This window comes from Pseudophryne corroboree, unplaced genomic scaffold, assembly GCF_028390025.1.
Source record: "Pseudophryne corroboree isolate aPseCor3 unplaced genomic scaffold, aPseCor3.hap2 scaffold_1711, whole genome shotgun sequence".
Taxonomy (NCBI): Eukaryota; Metazoa; Chordata; class Amphibia; order Anura; family Myobatrachidae; genus Pseudophryne; species Pseudophryne corroboree.
Genome location: NW_026968347.1, coordinates 16309 through 34138, shown reverse-complemented (window position 1 = coordinate 34138; position 17830 = coordinate 16309). Strand labels below are relative to the sequence as shown.

Genomic DNA, 17830 nt, shown 5'->3' with positions numbered 1-17830 from the left:
TCAGAACAATTATTAGCACACAAAACTGATAAGTCTGAATAATTACAAACATGTAGGTACCTTTCAGGGCCTCGTTGATGTAGGCAGTCAGGTACTCCATGCGCGCAATGTCATTGAACACCTCTCCGGTGTAGGGTGTTGCCATCCCATTGCCTGTTATGTATATTGGAACATTCTCTTTCACGTACTCCTCCTTGATGAAGTTCAGAAGCCTCCTGAGACCCCATGGGACCACAGAGATCCATGGAGAGGAGGTGAGAGGCCAGGAAGGGTCCACGTGTGGGGAAAATCCTCCGATGTCATTATACTCAGCTGCACAGCTGTCACTGAGAGAGGCATTGACCAGCCGGGACGTATAGTGGGAGATGCCCAGGAAGTCCGCTGTGCCCCGGATATAGGACTTCTCTGCCTCTGTGAATGTGGGCAGCTGAGCCACGGTACTGGGACACTGCTCATGTTTCTGCTGCACTTGTGCCTTAAGGACCTCAGGATAGTCCCCACTGACCAGAATGGGATGGGCAAACCAGCCCAGCATGAAGTGCAGGTACCTCTCTGCCGCACTCACATCCTCTGGATTAGTCGGGGTCTTTGGCTCTGCCCAGTCGGAATTCAGGGAGATTCCCAGCTGACCGTGCTGCAGTGGTCGGTACTGCTCATGGTACACGTGCCAGGCCTTAGCGTGTGCTTTCACTATGTTGTGAGACACCTATGGACAAAACAGATCAGAACATCTCCTTCCTGGGCAACATTGTGATGCAGTTTCCTCACCTACCTCTATGGGGAGGGCACTATGGGGCATTTCACAGCCTATCCTCATTCGCTGAGACAATCTAAGGATGATCCGGTACCCTATGGGGAAGGGAGAGGGATCTGCTGACCTCCCATGGTGGTCTGGAGGTCCTCTAGATCCTCACCACATATGCAGTCAATAGAGTAATTGGAGAGCCTACTATTGGATCCACCATCTACCATCCTTCCCACCATTTTATTACTACCTGGCCTCATAGCAGAAACACACAGAAGTGCTCATGTAGAGGTGGGCGTTTTTCCTGCAGAGCATTTGCAGTACAATGGAGAGGGCTCCGACTCCCTGCTGTGACTCTGGCCACTGAGAATGGGGGAGCCAATGAGCTGGCTGCTGTAGCCCAGTACTGTAAGGGAGGGTTCACAAACTTATCATTAGAGTTGGAGGAGATGCAGATCCACCTCTTATGAGTGCAAAGTCCGTGCTGACAACGATGATGTGATTGGCTGCTAGCTCTGCAGTCCTGGTCACAGCTCACATTTACAGACAGCTCTGTATAGGTAATATCACACATTGCACTTTGCAACTATATACAGTGCCTTGTTAAAGTATTCGCCCCCCCCCCACCCGGCTTTTTACCTATTTTGTTACATTGCAACCTGTAACTGAATTTTATGTGATGGATCTGCACAAAATAGTCTAGGTTGGTGAAGTGAAATGAATTTTGATCTCATCCTTAATAAAGCTGTATTACACTATATCTATCCCCTCTGTTTTTCTGAGATAACCAATCACGGAGACTAGTGGAACAGAGAGAGGAGAAGTTATACAGTCCATATATTGAGGATATAGAAGATTTCCTGGGCTTTGACTTTTTTAAATTAAGGAGACTCAATACGGATTGTGTGACCACGATTGGGTCAGTTTGACTTGAAACTTGGATTGTGACCAGCTCCTTCGGAGAACTAATCATATACATCTTACTCCATCCCCACAGGAGTTTGCGCTATATCTATATCTCATTTGTATTCATACAGCCTTACTATTGCATAATCCTGTAAATCTACCACAATGACACAATAGACAAACCTATCCTGTGTGTACCTTGAATGAGGCATCTCCTGGGTCCTTAATCCCAGGTGCATGTTCCCCGGTGCCGTAACCGGCATAGCTAACGACCCAGGGCTCATGGAACGTTATCCAATGTTTCACCCGATCTCCAAACTTGCTAAAGCAGAAGTCCGCATATTCGGCAAATGCGTCCGTGATGCTCTCGTTCTGCCAACCCCCGACCTTCTGCAAGGCTTGAGGTAAGTCCCAGTGGTACAAAGTCACCATTGGTGTAATATTTTCTTCCAGCAGTCTGTTAATTAGGGTGTTGTAGTATCTCACACCGGCCGAGCTGATTGTGGACTTCTGCCCTGTCAGGAATATCCTGGACCAGGAGATGGAGAAGTGATAGATATTGGACTGCGAAGCCTTCAGGAGATACACGTCATAGTCCGTCTTGTGGTAGCTGTCACAGGCCACGTTTGCTGTTGCGTTGTTATCACTGTGTCCTCGCTGTCCATATATGTCCCATATAGATTCTCCTTTTCCCCCCTCAGCCCAGCCTCCTTCTACTCTGAAAGCTGCAGAGGATGAGCCCCACAGGAAGCCATTGGGGAATAAGTCCTGTAAGACGGAATCTCTCTCTGCTGGGGTCTGACCGGCAAATCTTTCCCAAACTGTGGTGTAGGCAGTGCGAGAGGATGAAGCCAGTGGTCTCTCTGAGCTACAAAAGAGAAGACAGAAAATCAGCGTGTAGCACCAAGCTACAGTACAGGGGACAGCACAGAGTGCAACTGTCATGAGCCACCGCTGTGGCTCATTCCTGTCTGTGTTCTGTGTAACTGCAGCCTGTCTCCTGTATGTATGGTCTGTGCAGTTTCACCTATCAGATAATTAGGCCATGACCTTGTGTCTTGTGTCCCAGCTGCAGTTAATCAGTGTTCAGGAGGCTTGCTCTTTTCCAGCCATCCTGATTGGGACCTGTTCCCTTTATTACCCAGCTTGCCCTTCACCTGACACCAGTGATAGCTTCTTGTTCCTGTGTCCATTCCCTGTCCTATGGTTGTATCTTGAACTTGTGCAGTTGGTGCTATTACATTACTTGTGATAATCAGTCCAGTTTGAATCCTGTATACCCTGTCCTGCTAGAATCCTGAGTTCATTAACTTGCCTTGCCTTGCTTTGTCCTGCCTTGCCTAGAATATAGGGGACTCATGCAGCTAAGTAATCTTGTTACCTGTACCTTGCCTTGCTCTGCCTAGTTCCCTAAGGAATTCACTGCTAAGTTATTCAGTGCTTGTACTTATTTGCTTATACCACCCTATGCATTGTTGCATTCACATACAGTTTGTGTTTATTTGCTAATATTATCTTGTGCATTGTTGCATTGATATACAGTCTATGTCTAGTTGCTAATACCATCTAATGCATTGTTGCATTTACATACATTTATGCTCATTTGCTAATACCATCCTGTGCAGTGTTGCACTCACTTAGATTCTGTTACTTTTCCTAGCTTGTGAATTGGTCAGCTTAATTAAGGTAGCATTCAGTGAGCATCTCTCTGCACTTGTGTTTTACTCTTGCCCAGACGCCTATAGTCGCCTTGTCCATCCATAAATCCTGGGGGCATCCGAATATGAGGTGGACCTAATTCACCCTGGAAAGGCGGCTGCCAAAGGTGAAGTCTAGCATTGCAGGAGGCTAAAAGACTGTTGGGCAAGTGTAATCACGTGAGTGCCACCTTGTACTGCCTGGTTGCCTTAGTAACACAGTCATTACAGTTGTTCCACGTATCTGGCCAAACTACTATATCCATCTCATATCCAGACTGCTGCCCAGGCATCTACTCCCAATCATAACAGTAACATTTTCTTCCCCTCGGTTCTCACTCTTGAATGACTTTTGTGAAAATACAATTTTAATATTAATAATGACAATGGGACATACGGTACCTTCCTCTTCCTCCAGGAGATGCAGGTAAGAAATAGCTGAGGTCATATCCGGAGAATGCGGCAAACGTGGCGGCAAACCCTGTGAAATGATAAACACAGAGAAGGTGGGGCAGGTAGAGGACGCCCGTACAGGGTGTATACAGACGTCGCGTTACATAGACGTTGGGAATAGTCAGGAAAAAGTGAATTGTTCTAGAAAGAGAAAAGAAGACTCTATCTTGGGGGCACTCTTTGAAATATAAATAGGGCCAGCTATACCCTTAGGTATCATTAAAATATAACCTTTAATTGTATCTTTAAAATTAATAGGAATTTGAAAAGGAAAAATATATAAACACACACACAGGTTTATTCATATACACCTTGGGATCACTTGTCTATCACAAGGAGTTCAAAGAACACTGATTGTTCACTATGGAGCTTATTGGTTCAGAGAACACTGATTGCTCACCGAGGAGCTTGTTTTAATTATTTTTATTCAGATTTTTTTATAACCAATTATGATCTCTCACTGTTTAAACAACCATATCATGAATAGGTATTGATTTACCGAACGTCAGCTCCTATATTCTCAAACACATGTATAATTATAAAAATTCAAAATTTGCCCAAATGGTATATACACAGTGTTGAGAGATGCAGAATGCCCATCATATTTATATAGTATCTTATGCGCTCATTAGTAGCCCGACATAAATAGTTGGTATAGAGAGAAAAAAGGAAAGAGTAAAAAAGATGATCAGTATGCCATGGTACATTGCTTCTACTGTCTCACCGTCATGAGCTCAAGGTTTTTGTTAGCTCAGCGGCCGGTGGATGAGAGGGCAGCGACCTTGAAATTTCTGACCAGAAAGAGGATAAGTGGCCGTACTGCTTTCCCTGTTAGAGCGGATGGAATGTCTCGATATCCTAGGACATTGCAGGACACTGCACCGCAATCCAGGGATGAGTGTTAACCGAAATTGAGTACAATTCCTGCCTGTTTAATTTTCAGGTAATTGCAGGGAGATGATAGGGAGTGGTTCAATGTTAAACCAGTGCCGTGCACATTCTCACATAGAAATGCATTTATCAAAAAAGCCGTTCTCCACACAGGCTATTAGCAAAGTACTTTCCCTAATTTTATTTTCAGGTATACTTTATCGGTATACTAATATTGTTAGGCTCACTTAACATAATTCATTATTTTCTCTAACATTTGACCATAGGTCACTGAACAATATGTGTTGGGCTAAAAAGTAGCAGCAAACCCAGCTAGAATGAAAAGTTTTTATGACCGCAAACCCAGTCCAGCTGCTGAGATCTCTTTTCGTCATGTACTCTGGTCACTAGGACCGGTGCAGCGGACGGCAAATATGAAAACAGCAGCGCTTCGGGTATTACTGGCCGGAAAAAAGATTAGTAGCTGTGCTGCTTTCCACGTTAGAGCGGTTGCAGCGCCTTGATATCATAGGACAGAGCAAGGACGCTGCACCACAATCCGTGGATGAGAGCTAGCTGAAAATAGGAAGATTACCGTTCTAAAGGCAGCAGGACTTCTGGACGGAGCAGCGTATGTTGGTTGTAGGACCAGTGATTCTAACTTTCACAAGGCGACATTGCCATGCTGATTCCAGCCGTGCCAAAACGCGTTTTCACCCGTAGGCTTGCTCACTTCACTGCACTATCTGGCATTTTTCTCTCTATACCAACTATTTATGTCGGGCTACTAATGAGCGCATAAGATACCATATAAATATGATGGGCATTCTGCATCTCTCAACACTGTGTATATACCATTTGGGCAAATTTTGAATTTTTATAATTATACATGTGTTTGAGAATATAGGAGCTGACGTTCGGTAAATCAATACCTATTCATGATATGGTTGTTTAAACAGTGAGAGATCATAATTGGTTATAAAAAAATCTGAATAAAAATAATTAAAACAAGCTCCTCGGTGAGCAATCAGTGTTCTCTGAACCAATAAGCTCCATAGTGAGCAATCAGTGTTCTTTGAACTCCTTGTGATAGACAAGTGATCCCAAGGTGTATATGAATAAACCTGTGTGTGTGTTTATATATTTTTCCTTTTCAAATTCCTATTAATTTTAAAGATACAATTAAAGGTTATATTTTAATGATACCTAAGGGTATAGCTGGCCCTATTTATATTTCAAAGAGTGCCCCCAAGATAGAGTCTTCTTTTCTCTTTCTAGAATATTTGGTTTTCTGACTCTGGGGAGCAACACCAACCCTGTATTATGGTGAATCTACCCGAGTAATCATAGGTATTTGGTTCTCTTTAAAGAAATAACCCCCCTCATGTGCTCATTTTGTGTGTAACTGTGTCATCCAGGCACAAACAAGGGGGTATCTTGTTGCGGATCATCACAAATGTTTCTTCCAAAAGTGAATTGTTACAAGATCACTTACAGTCTTAGAGCGAGACGGACAGCTACGTCTCGCCATGTGTCAGCCTGAGACGGGCGCTGCTAGTGACCAACACAAAGTTGACGCATTTTGGTTTTAATTTCACTACAGCGTAAAATGTCAGGTTCATCCCCACCGAGGCGCAATGGCCGAGGCACAGTATATCCCCCCCCCCCCCCCCACCCGGTCTGTGTGATAATTCCCTGTGGCTGTATCTGCTAGAGCCTAACTACCCCTGACCTACTGAGGCCTGTGGGACTGGCCAGACGCGGGGTTGGGGACATTAGCCCCAGGCCCTCACTATGCCTTCGGGGAGTGATCAGTTGCTGCATGGGCTACTTATTCTTTGTGCCCGATTGCAAAGCACCACGGAATATGTTGGCGCCATATAAGTAACGGTTACTCATAATGCTAATGAATAGTTGGACACATGGACAGACACAGAACAGACACACACATTAGACACGTACAGGGGACACAGACATTATAGGGTACAGCACCTTCTCACCTGCAGTTAGGTTACCCGCCAGCAGGTGTCTCCTGTCCTCGGAGAGCACATTGCAGTCAGTCAGTGAGAGGCTGAATATCAGGGTCTCCAAACTCTTCTCCAGGCTCTACATAACCCAACACAGATCATATTCAGGACCTTACATACTCATGCGGTCTCTAGCAATAACCCCGCCCACATTATCCCCCTAGTGCAGATAACCACACCTACACTGACCTATAACCACACCCACTCTGAGCTATAACCACGACCACGCTGAGCTATAACCACACCCACTCTGACCTATGATCACACCCACTCTGAGCTATAACCACACCCACTCTGACCTATAACCGCACCCACTCTGACCTATAACCGCACCCACGCTGAGCTATAACCACACCCACTCTGACCTATGATCACACCCACTCTGAGCTATAACCACACCCACTCTGACCTATAACCGCACCCACTCTGACCTATAACCGCACCCACGCTGAGCTATAACCACGCCCACTCTGAGCTATAACCCCATTCACACTGAGTTATATAATCACACCCACTCTAAACTATAATCACACCCACTCTGAGCTATAATCACACCCACGCTGAGCTATAATCACACCCACTCTGAGCTATAATCACACCCACGCTGAGCTATAAACACACCCACGCTGAGCTATAATCAGAAAGCTGTATATTAATGATTACATTATATCAGTATAATGTATACATGGTATCAGTACCAGTCTGAGTGCCCAATTAGAGAACTCTGAGTAATACTGATGTTACCTGGATCATTATAGGGCATTGCGGATAATTAATTATACGGCCAGTGATGCTACATAATAGGGGGCAGCTGTCTGTACTATAACAGGGCAAGGGCACCCGGCCAGGCCTACTGCACAGACTGTCCACACAGTAAATTGAGAAAACCCTTTGCTTAAATACTTTGGGATTTACTGTAAAAAGAGCAACTGAGGGGTCCAACCAAGCCCTAAAGTGCCCTGAAATATATTCTATAAGGGCCCCACATCTGGAGAAGGGTTGTGGGCATTGGGCAATAAGGTCAGGGGCCCCAATCCTACTGCTAAGCCTGATGCACTGGGAGGAACCCTCAGTCTCTCCTCACACCTCAGCTGTGGCCACTACGTCTACACCATCTACCTGACGTGTCCTCCACATCTGCGGCTGCTGGGCATTCTGGCAGTTGTAGTCCATGTTCAGTGCCAGGAAATCTACCGCTTCCTGCAATAGAAGTGATATACAGTATAATGTGTTACATATACAGCGTGACGGAGGAATGACACCAGTACCCTGGCACAGCCCCTCTGCCCGAGCACACCCACAGCTGCCAGTACCATGTATGTAACGTGTGTATAGGAAATATACAGTAAGTACAATACAGATACATGTCTGTGTGATTCATGTATGTGATGGGAAGCTACACGCTGGTCTTACATTACACCGCACTATGTCCTCTAATCCACACCACCCCTTGTATCATAGCTGCAGTTTCCTCACCCACAGCCCAAACATACCCTCCACCCTGGTGTCTGTACAGCCCCACCCTACCCTCCACCCTGGTGTCTGTACAGCTCCACCCTACCCTCCACCCTGGTGCCTGTACAGCTCCACCCTAACTTCCACCCTGGTGTCTGTACAGCCCCACCCTAACCTCCACCCTGGTGTATGTACAGCTCCACCCTATCCTTCCACCCTGGTGTCTGTACAGCCCCTCCCTACCCTCCACCCTGGTGTCTGTACAGCTCCACCCTACCTTCCACCCTGGTGTATGTACAGCTCCTCCCTACCCTCCACCCTGGTGTCTGTACAGCTCCACCCTATCCTTCCACCCTGGTGTCTGTACAGCCCCACCCTACCTTCCACCCTGGTGTATGTACAGCTCCTCCCTACCCTCCACCCTGGTGTCTGTACAGCTCCACCCTATCCTTCCACCCTGGTGTCTGTACAGCCCCACCCTACCTTCCACCCTGGTGTCTGTACAGCTCCACCCTACCCTCCACCCTGGTGTATGTACAGCTCCACCCTATCCTTCCACCCTGGTGTCTGTACAGCTCCACCCTACCTTCCACCCTGGTGTCTGTACAGCCCCTCCCTACCCTCCACACTGGTGTCTGTACAGCCCAACACTACCCCCACCCTGGTGTCTGTACAGCCCCACCATACCCTCCCCCTTGGGGTCTTTACAGCCCAACACTACCCTCCACCCTGGTGCCCTACGTAACCCCCCCATATACCCCTGTGTGTTGGGTAAGGTACGAGCAGTTGGGTCAGTACCCGGGTGAGAATTATAAAACAGAATGCAATGTATAATGTGCAGCCCATTCAGGAACATCACAAGTCACTTTACCAGGAAACGTCCTCGTAGTAATAAACAGGTTTCCAAGAGGGCCGGCTCCAGGGCCATAGATATCTTCCCACCTGACAAAACAAAAATCTAAAATGTGGGTTCCGATCATATATTATTCTAATTATTACTTCACAGTATTGTATGATCTCTGTCCTCCCAGCCAGCAGATGTATAGATCATGCTCAAACATCATCTTATAGCCTGGAGGTGAACTCTGCTTATACAGGTCACTAATAGGCGGGGATGATAAGCGATATACAGTATTATTATTATTATTCTTCTCCTCATCACTACTGCCTGCTATGTCTGACATACAGTGGCGGATATTATCTATAGACTGCAGTCCCCCCAGTATAATCCGCCACCCCAGTGAGCTCAGCCGCTGCTGACATATATAATTGCATGAAGCTCCTAACGAGGCGTCTCTGTAATACGTACTTTGCTCTGCCCATAAATTCCGTCTCTGGGTGCAATAAACCATCTGATCTCTCTGAGCTCCAAATGTAAAGTACTGTATGGCCGGACTATGTACAGCCTTATCTGTAATCTACACATTGTATGGTCAGCCCCTGCCATCCTATCTTCAGCCTTATCTGTAATCTATGCCACTCTGCACATTCCTGACAGGGGGTTCTCATGGACTTTATATACACGTGGCATGTATATAATGTATACACTCAGCGGCCTCTGCACTAGGTCACCTGTATAGCAGACGCTGAGAAGTCCTGAGACCTCGGTTAATATGGACTGATTGGTGGTGATATCAGAGCTTTTTATTTTGCCGCTAGAAATGTATCTGCTGCTATATCCCTCTGGCGCTGTATTGCACCGCGCTAATTGTGACTGTTTCTCATTGACACTAAAAGTGTGCAGCAACGTAGTGCTTAAAAGCTTATGTGTGGTAAAGAGGTTCAGTTGTTGCTAAGAGCAAACACCAGCTGGTTAATTTAGGAAGTAGTGTAAAATAAGCAATCTTGTTAGGTTCTTGGGCAGATTTTAGACTGCTGGAATTATTGATGACATCACTGCCAGGAAATGACATCAACCCACATCTGGCTTCTTTTCAACACTGGGACTTGTGAGCTGGAGCTTTCAGCTGAGATGTATCAAATCCGTAGCAATACATGACAGTCCAGACTCACGCCCCCCTCATTTCCCTATTCTCTAACTAGGGTCTTAGGCCCTCACCCAGGTTGGTACGCAAAAGTCTGAAAATGAAACAAGCCATTTTTGGACTTCTGCGCACGCGTGGCTAGAAAAGTGCGATCACACTTTGATTGAAGGAGGGGGATGCGCTTATAGGGAGGCGACGTACCATTGCAGGGGAGTGACTGGTCTGGGCAATGCAAGAGGCTGAGTTGCTGCCGCGGTGGTCAATTCCTGTGATTGCTTGTATCATTTCATCTCTACCCCCTGCCCCCCACCCATCATTTTAATTCAAAAAACCCTCGTTGGGGCTGATTCACAGTTCAGTATAGGTCGGCCATAATTGCCCCTTGCTGAGTGCTTGGGGCAAAGGGGTCTATTCATGAAGCAGGGAAATGTGTGGAGAAGTGAGTCAGTGGAGAATTTGTCCATGGCAACCAATCAGCTGCTCCGTACAATTGTATAGTATGTATTTTATAAGTGTTAGCTTAACACTGATTGGATGCCATGGGCAACTTCTCCGCTCTTTTCACTGCTTCATGAATAAACCCCTAAATGCATACACTCTACATCAGTATCTAGTCACTAAGGGGCCTATTTATCATCAGGGTCCATATGGAAATGAGCATGACACCCAGAGCATGAAACCCCTGGCAACAAACATGGAATTCAGAGCATGAAACCTCTGGAAATGAGCAGACCATTTAAAAGTGGGGCATAATGTGTAATAGGTATTGTGGTGTGTGGTATAATGTCTCAGGGGCATTGCAGTGTGTGGTATACTGTATTACAGGCATTGCAGTGTGGGGCATAATGTGTAAGGGGCATTACAGTGTATTACATAATATGTATGGGGCATTACGGTGTCTGGCATAATGTGTAAGGGGCATTACGGTGTCTGGCATAATGTGTAAGGGGCATTACAGTGTGTGGCATAATGTGTAATGGGCATTATAGTGTGTGGCATAATGTGTAAGGGGAATTATGGTGTGTGGCATAATATTTAAGGGGCATTATAGTGTCTGGAATAATGTGTAAGGGTCATTACGGTGTCTGGCATAATGTGTAAGGGGCATTATGGTGTGTGGCATATTGTGTAATGGGCATTACAGTGTCTGGCATAATGAGTAATGGGCATTACAGTGTGTGGCATAATGTGTTATGGGCATTACGGTGTGAGGCATAATGAGTAAGGGGCATTACAGTTTGTGGCATAATGTGTTATGGGCATTACGGTGTGAGGCATAATGTGTAAGGGTCATTACGGTGTCTGGCATAATGTGTAAGGGGCATTATGGTGTGTGGCATATTGTGTAATGGGCATTACAGTGTGTGGCATAATGCGTAAGGGGCATTACAGTGTGTGGCATAATGTGTTATGGGCATTACGGTGTGAGGCATAATGTGTAAGGGACATTACGGTGTGTGGCATAATGTGTAATGGGCATTATGGTGTGTGGCATAATGTGTAAGGGTATTACGGTGTGTGGCATAATGTGTAATGGGCATTACGGTGTGTGGCATAATGTGTAAGGGACATTACGGTGTGTGGCATAATGTGCAAGGGGCATTATGGTGTGTAATAATGTACAAGGGGCATTATGGTGTGTGGCATAATGTGCAAGGGGCATTATGGTGTGTAATAATGTACAAGGGGCATTATGGTGTGTGGCATAATGTGCAATGGGCATTATGGTGTGTAATAATGTACAAGGGGCATTATGGTGTGTGGCATAATGTGCAAGGGGCATTATGGTGTGTAATAATGTACAAGGGGCATTATGGTGTGTGGCATAATGTGTAATGGGCATTACGGTGTGTTACATAATATGTAAGGGGCATTACACTGTCTGGTATAATGTGTAATGGGCATTATTATAAGGAGGAACAAAATAATGTAAGGGACATGAATCAGGTTTTTTCCGCCCTGTGGTAGCCGATGTCTGGGTGCGTGGGTTGCAAAACTAAGGTATAAGGTAGTCTTTTTTTCTGCAATGCCACGCCCCTTGCAATGAGGCCACACCCCTTTCAGTGAGACCGCACCCCTTTTTGGAGAGCCATTCCTCTTCAAATGGCAATGGAGGGGGACACTTTTTTGGCTTGGTTGAGCAAAATTTCTAGTTACGCCACTGCCCTCCCCCCTGGTGATGTGGAGCCTAGGAGAATGTGACTTCATACCTGCAGTTTGCAAATGACTGACGCAGACAGTAGAGCAATCTACCTGTATTGCAGGAATGCAGCTACAGGTGGAATCCACGCAGAACATGCCCCGGGGATTATTATTAGTTATAACATACCAATGTCAGGGTGACGCTGTACAGCACATTATGGAGATATTAGTAACACACTAATAATCTCTAAGGTGACAGGTGACAGGAAGACCTCCTGTATGGCACATTGTATAAGGGTATATTGCACAGCGGTACAGACTCACCTCCTGTATGGCACATCGTATAAGGGTATATTGCACAGTAATAACACGCACAGTGGCACAGTCTCACCTCCTGTATGGCACATCGTATAAGGGTATATTGCACAGCGGTACAGACTCACCTCCTGTATGGCACATTGTATAAGGGTATATTGCACAGTAATAACACGCACAGTGGCACAGTCTCACCTCCTGTATGGCACATCGTATAAGGGTATATTGCACAGTAATAACACGCACAGTGGCACAGTCTCACCTCCTGTATGGCACATCGTATAAGGGTATATTGCACAGTGGCACAGTCTCACCTCCTGTATGGCACATCGTATAAGGGTATATTGCACAGTAATAACACGCACAGTGGCACAGTCTCACCTCCTGTATGGCATATCGTATAAGGGTATATTGCACAGTAATAACACGCACAGTGGCACAGTCTCACCTCCTGTATGGCACATCGTATAAGGGTATATTGCACAGTAATAACACGCACAGTGGCACAGTCTCACCTCCTGTATGGCATATCGTATAAGGGTATATTGCACAGTAATAACACGCACAGTGGCACAGTCTCACCTCCTGTATGGCATATCGTATAAGGGTATATTGCACAGAGGCACAGCCTCACCTCCTGTATGGCACATCGTATAAGGGTATATTGCACAGTAATAACACGCACAGTGGCACAGTCTCACCTCCTATATGGCACATCGTATAAGGGTATATTGCACAGCGGTACAGACTCACCTCCTGTATGGCACATCGTATAAGGGTATATTGCACAGCGGTACAGACTCACCTCCTGTATGGCACATCGTATAAGGGTATATTGCACAGCGGTACAGACTCACCTCCTGTATGGCACATCGTATAAGGGTATATTGCACAGTAATAACACGCACAGTGGCACAGTCTCACCTCCTGTATGGCACATCGTATAAGGGTATATTGCACAGTGGCACAGTCTCACCTCCTGTATGGCACATCGTATAAGGGTATATTGCACAGTAATAACACGCACAGTGGCACAGTCTCACCTCCTGTATGGCACATCGTATAAGGGTATATTGCACAGCGGTACAGACTCACCTCCTGCATGGCACATCGTATAAGGGTATATTGCACAGTAATAACACGCACAGTGGCACAGTCTCACCTCCTGTATGGCACATCGTATAAGGGTATATTGCACAGTAATAACACGCACAGTGGCACAGTCTCACCTCCTGTATGGCACATCGTATAAGGGTATATTGCACAGTAATAACACGCACAGTGGCACAGTCTCACCTCCTGTATGGCACATCGTATAAGGGTATATTGCACAGCGGTACAGACTCACCTCCTGCATGGCACATCGTATAAGGGTATATTGCACAGTAATAACACGCACAGTGGCACAGTCTCACCTCCTGTATGGCACATCGTATAAGGGTATATTGCACAGTAATAACACGCACAGTGGCACAGTCTCACCTCCTGTATGGCACATCGTATAAGGGTATATTGCACAGTAATAACACGCACAGTGGCACAGTCTCACCTCCTGTATGGCACATCGTATAAGGGTATATTGCACAGTAATAACACGCACAGTGGCACAGTCTCCCCTCCTGTATGGCACATCGTATAAGGGTATATTGTACAGTAATAACACGCACAGTGGCACAGTCTCACCTCCTGTATGGCACATCGTATAAGGGTATATTGCACAGCGGTACAGACTCACCTCCTGCATGGCACATCGTATAAGGGTATATTGCACAGTAATAACACGCACAGTGGCACAGTCTCACCTCCTGTATGGCACATCGTATAAGGGTATATTGCACAGTAATAACACGCACAGTGGCACAGTCTCACCTCCTGTATGGCATATCGTATAAGGGTATATTGCACAGTAATAACACGCACAGTGGCACAGTCTCACCTCCTGTATGGCACATCGTATAAGGGTATATTGCACAGTAATAACACGCACAGTGGCACAGTCTCACCTCCTGTATGGCACATCGTATAAGGGTATATTGCACAGCGGTACAGACTCACCTCCTGTATGGCACATCGTATAAGGGTATATTGCACAGCGGTACAGACTCACCTCCTGTATGGCACATCGTATAAGGGTATATTGCACAGCGGTACAGACTCACCTCCTGTATGGCACATCGTATAAGGGTATATTGCACAGTAATAACACGCACAGTGGCACAGTCTCACCTCCTGTATGGCACATCGTATAAGGGTATATTGCACAGTGGCACAGTCTCACCTCCTGTATGGCACATCGTATAAGGGTATATTGCACAGTAATAACACGCACAGTGGCACAGTCTCACCTCCTGTATGGCACATCGTATAAGGGTATATTGCACAGTGGCACAGTCTCACCTCCTGTATGGCACATCGTATAAGGGTATATTGCACAGTAATAACACGCACAGTGGCACAGTCTCACCTCCTGTATGGCACATCGTATAAGGGTATATTGCACAGTAATAACACGCACAGTGGCACAGTCTCACCTCCTGTATGGCACATCGTATAAGGGTATATTGCACAGTGGCACAGTCTCACCTCCTGTATGGCACATCGTATAAGGGTATATTGCACAGTAATAACACGCACAGTGGCACAGTCTCACCTCCTGTATGGCACATCGTATAAGGGTATATTGCACAGTGGCACAGTCTCACCTCCTGTATGGCACATCGTATAAGGGTATATTGCACAGTAATAACACGCACAGTGGCACAGTCTCACCTCCTGTATGGCACATCGTATAAGGGTATATTGCACAGTGGCACAGTCTCACCTCCTGTATGGCACATCGTATAAGGGTATATTGCACAGTAATAACACGCACAGTGGCACAGTCTCACCTCCTGTATGGCACATCGTATAAGGGTATATTGCACAGTAATAACACGCACAGTGGCACAGTCTCACCTCCTGTATGGCACATCGTATAAGGGTATATTGCACAGTGGCACAGTCTCACCTCCTGTATGGCACATCGTATAAGGGTATATTGCACAGTAATAACACGCACAGTGGCACAGTCTCACCTCCTGTATGGCACATCGTATAAGGGTATATTGCACAGTAATAACACGCACAGTGGCACAGTCTCACCTCCTGTATGGCACATCGTATAAGGGTATATTGCACAGTAATAACACGCACAGTGGCACAGTCTCACCTCCTGTATGGCACATCGTATAAGGGTATATTGCACAGTAATAACACGCACAGTGGCACAGTCTCACCTCCTGTATGGCACATCGTATAAGGGTATATTGCACAGTAATAACACGCACAGTGGCACAGTCTCACCTCCTGTAGAGTATGTCTCGTGGTATAAAACATAGACCTTCTCATGCACATCTAGCAGAGCCTGCAGGGACTGTGGATCTGTCCCACCATCTGTATGAACGCTGAAGGAAATCCAGGTATGGACCAGGTCTCCAAATGAACGGAAGGCAAAGTCAGCGTATTCCACAAAGGAGTCAGCTGGGTCCTCTCCAGTCCTGATCCTGATTGTAGAGAGTCTCTGGAGGCCTCTTCCTTCTAGGACCAGGATGGGCCTAATACTGGCTGTGGCCAAGATCTGGAGAAGGGTCCTATAGCAGAACACTTGTCTCTCATCCCAGTCCATAATGGACAGAAAGTTCCAGTCTAGTTGTACCTTGTAGTGGGTGACCCCATACTTCTGTAGAACCGGTATCAGGTTTTCCATGTCACGTAGAGCCTCCTCATGACACCCAGACATGTCCTCTGGCCTCACCTCATTAGGAGGACCCATTGCATTGCTCTGTAAAGGCCCAGCAATCACCATAAAGCCATTATCTGCTGCCCAGGAGACCCCATGGCTCAGGGGTGAGAGAAGACCCAGGAGCAGCACTCTCCAGGCTGGCCCCATTGTCCGCAGATCCCACACACACTGACTGGATGTGTACTTATACCTCAGAGGGGCCATAAACTGGCGTTATCTCCCACACAGATAAGGGACCTGCTGGGAAAGTATTTACTGTCACATACGTCATGGTCAAGCTGTGTGTGTGTGTGTTTCTATACATGTGTGTATATATATATATATATATATATATATATATATATATTAGGCAAGTGAAGCAGCACTCCCAATAATGAATACCTAGTCCGGTGCGACTCTTAGGAACCATTTCAGGACTCCAATCCATATACAGTATGCAGGCGGCACTCGGTATGAACACACACTGGCGCAGGTAATCAATCAATCAATCAATCAATCAAAGAAGTGTTATTAAACTTCAAAACATTGATTGATTATTACTTACCTGCACCGGTGTGTGTTCATACCGGGTGCCGCCTGCTTGCTGCACATATATATATATATATAAATACGGTAAAATCCACACTCCAGGCTTGATAAGATCAACGATGGGGTGCTCCACAAAGGACCATAGGCCAGTATATAGAGATTTGGATATGCAGGCACTCACCAGTAAATTCCAACAGGTATTTATTAATAACTCACAGAGACATAAAGACGGTGTGTCGACGTTTCGGTCATCCCGTGACCTTCTTCAGGACATCATACAGGGACATCAGGAAGACAACTGTCCAGTGCATCACCATTCAACTGGACAGTTGTCTTCCTGATGTCCCTGTATGATGTCCTGAAGAAGGTCACGGGATGACCGAAACGTCGACACACCGACTTTATGTCTCTGTGAGTTATTAATAAATACCTGTTGGAATTTACTGGTGACGGCCTGCATATCCAAATCTCTCTCTCTCTCTCTCTCTCTCTCTCTCTCTCTCTCTATCTATCTATATATATATATATATATATATATATATATTTATAATCCTGTGATAAGGTGGCACTCACAGGACTCCAACGTTACAAAGTTATATGTAGGTGTAAAACACCATCTTGCATGGTCAACGTTTCACTTTTATTTATTCAAAACTTCGTCCCTAAACTTTTAACCCTTGAACGAATAAAACTGAAACGTTGACCATGAAAGATGGTGTTTGACGCCTACATATAACTTTGTAACGTTGGAGTCCTGTAAGTGCCACCTATATCCTTTTTTCTGCATATTCGGCCGTGCCAGCGACCATGGGAGGCACCAAGGCAATACTATCTCATTGAGCATTGGAGTGCCGGCTACAACCTTGATAGATATATATATATATATATATATATATATATATAAGGTCACGTTCTGTGACCGAAAC

At 45.9% G+C, this 17830-nt stretch overlaps 1 protein-coding gene across 1 annotated transcript in view; it reads right to left on the bottom strand.

Annotated features, from left to right (window-relative positions):
- Window positions 1-16523, bottom strand: part of LOC135002060 (lactase/phlorizin hydrolase-like) — a gene marked incomplete at its 3' end in the record, with an annotated part of 74759 nt that extends 58236 nt beyond the window's left edge. The window contains exons 1-7 of the mRNA XM_063951634.1: window positions 15938-16523; window positions 9025-9095; window positions 7818-7898; window positions 6672-6777; window positions 3751-3829; window positions 1850-2519; window positions 61-706 (exon numbers count right to left, since the gene is read on the bottom strand). Of these exons, the coding sequence (XP_063807704.1) occupies window positions 61-706; window positions 1850-2519; window positions 3751-3829; window positions 6672-6777; window positions 7818-7898; window positions 9025-9095; window positions 15938-16523 (2239 nt within the window). The remainder of the gene's footprint in view (window positions 1-60; window positions 707-1849; window positions 2520-3750; window positions 3830-6671; window positions 6778-7817; window positions 7899-9024; window positions 9096-15937) is intronic.
- Between the last annotated feature and the right edge of the window lie 1307 nt (window positions 16524-17830).